This window comes from Babylonia areolata, chromosome 24 (genome assembly GCF_041734735.1).
Source record: "Babylonia areolata isolate BAREFJ2019XMU chromosome 24, ASM4173473v1, whole genome shotgun sequence".
NCBI lineage: Eukaryota > Metazoa > Mollusca > Gastropoda > Neogastropoda > Buccinidae > Babylonia > Babylonia areolata.
Window position 1 is genome coordinate 14,066,925 of NC_134899.1, and position 2,500 is coordinate 14,069,424.

General features: G+C 51.6%; 1 protein-coding gene across 3 annotated transcripts in view; it reads right to left on the reverse strand.

Annotated features, from left to right (window-relative positions):
- Positions 1-2,500, reverse strand: part of LOC143298959 (solute carrier family 4 member 11-like) — a 112,223-nt gene that overhangs the window by 9,728 nt on the left and 99,995 nt on the right. For all 3 annotated transcript variants that reach the window (XM_076612012.1, XM_076612009.1, XM_076612010.1), the window contains one exon: positions 800-973. In XM_076612012.1, the coding sequence (XP_076468127.1) occupies positions 800-973 (174 nt within the window). The remainder of the gene's footprint in view (positions 1-799; positions 974-2,500) is intronic.

The following is a 2,500-nucleotide window of genomic DNA, read 5'->3' on the forward strand; positions in this document are numbered from 1 at the left end:
CACACATCCAACTCACACCACCCACACACAGAGTAGGTCCTCGCGTCTGGGTGATGTGCCCTTCTTGCGCCACCATGCGCCCCTCGACACACAAACACGTCCACCACCACCGCTTCCCACACACACATATATATATAGTAAGTCCCCACGTCTGGGTGATGTGCCCTTCTTGCACCATACGTTGTTCCTCGACACACAAAGACATCCAACTCTTCTAACCCCCCCCCCCAAAACGCCCTCCCCCCCTCCCCTCACAAACACACAGAGTAAGTCCCCACGTCTGGGTGATGTGCCCTTCTTGCACCATACGTTCCTCGACACATACACATTCAACTCCATTCCTCACACGCGCCCACCGCCCCACTCCCCTCACCACCACTCTCCTCACTCCTTCACACCCCCACCCCACTCTCACACAGAGTAAGTCTGGATGATGTGCCCTTGCACCACGCGTTCCTCCACACATACACTCAACTCCACGCCCACCCCCACTCCCCTCACCACCTCGCACCCCCACCCCACACTCACACAGAGTAAGTCTGGGTGATGTGCCCTTGCACCGTGCGTTTCTCGACAGCTACACACATCCAACTCCCTCACACACACACACACACACACACACACACACACCCGTCACCCCCCTCCCCCTCCACCCCCCTCCCCAACACACACACACAAAGTCTTCATGCCTGGGTGATGTGCCCTTCGAGAACCACGCGTTTCTCGACATACAAACACAACCAACTCCCCTCCCCTACTCCCCCCCCCCCACCCCCCCACCCACAGAGTAAGTCCTCACGTCTGGGTGATGTGCCCTTGCACCACGCGCTCCTCGACGTCGGCCAGGGCCCGCACGTGCAGCGGGGAGTGGGGCAGGGCGGCGTGCACCATGGGGAAGGCGAAGATGGAGATGACGGCGTTGACCACGGCGATCACCAGCAGGTCCCAGTGGTAAGCAGTGCCTTTCTTCATCCTGTCAACCGTGATCACACGCGCGCGCGCACACACACACACACACACACACACACATATCCACACACATATGTATACACACACACACACACATATATACGTAAACACACGCGCACACATATGCAGACACGTACACGCACGCATAAACACACACAGACGCGTGAGCACACACACACACACACACACACACACACACACACACACACACACACACACACATGCACACGTACGCATGAACACCAAACCCACACACATACACAAACACTCACACACACGCACAAACACACAAACACGCATACATACGCACACGCGCGCGAGAGAGAGCACGCACACACACGCTAAAGAATAACATTTCTAGAATCACAGGTTCTGTTCCTATTCGGTTTATGGCAGTGTGCAATGTACAAGCAAGTTTGGAGGAATCTGTGTTTGAATGCCGGAACAACATACTTACTTATCAATTCATTTATATATGTGCGCCTCGTGTCATTACAAACCCTAAGGTTTCGTGACAAACAACCAAAAATTATCATAGTTCTATTATATTCACACACGCACAGACATCCCCCCCAACACACACACACACACATACACACACTCGCACGTGCGCGCGCGCGCCTCTACCCCACATGACATCATATTCTGCGCACATTTAGAAATGAAGGATCATAATATGTCTGCTGTTCCACTGACGAAAAGAAGCGAAACGAATCATCTCTATCAAGAATCCTCTGTTTCATCACTGTAATCAAAAGGCAGAGTGGTTAGCGGACGCGCCTTGACAGATGTTGGACTTGTGATTCAGTGTTCACCAGTGTTCTGGGTTCGAGGCCCCATTTCGGCATGGTGCTGTGCCCTTGGGAAAGGCAAATTAACTCACTCAGTACGGCCAGTCCTCTCTTCTCCTCCACACAGACCCCTCGGATGTCCAGTGGGTGTCTGAATGACCCAACCTTTAGCTTCCGTCGTCAGAATTGTGGTATTCTTTGTCAACATTCACGTCTTCAGTATAAGAGCCTTCCGCTTGCAATATTTTGATGATGGTAATTGGGGTGAAACGCTGTTAACGTCGTCTCTTTCGCCGTTCGTATGGAGAGAGTTAATCCGATTTTCCTCACTCCACCCAGGTGTGATGGGAATGAGTACCCGACTTCTGTTGGGGAAAAGTAAAAACTAGGGAAGAAGAAGAAGAGAGAACTAGGCCCCGCCTTTCTATGTCGAACCCTAGACAAAACAGATATGAACTGATTGCCCCGACAGCCATAAAAGTCTATGGGATCTTCAACCTGTGTTAAACTTTAATCACAAGAACAGCAACGTGAGAGCTGTATGATCAATGGTTTCTCCATTACAATCGGAAGTCATTTACAGCTTAGTCTTTTGTGAAGGACTATGACTCTCAAACTTGGAGGCAAGATTGCACTGACTCTTAGTGCTGCAGCACTGGGGGGCTAGTTGGCCTTTGGGAACCTTTCCAACGCCAACTGTCTTAAAACCCTTTTGGCTGAGAGAGTGGGGATGTAACCTG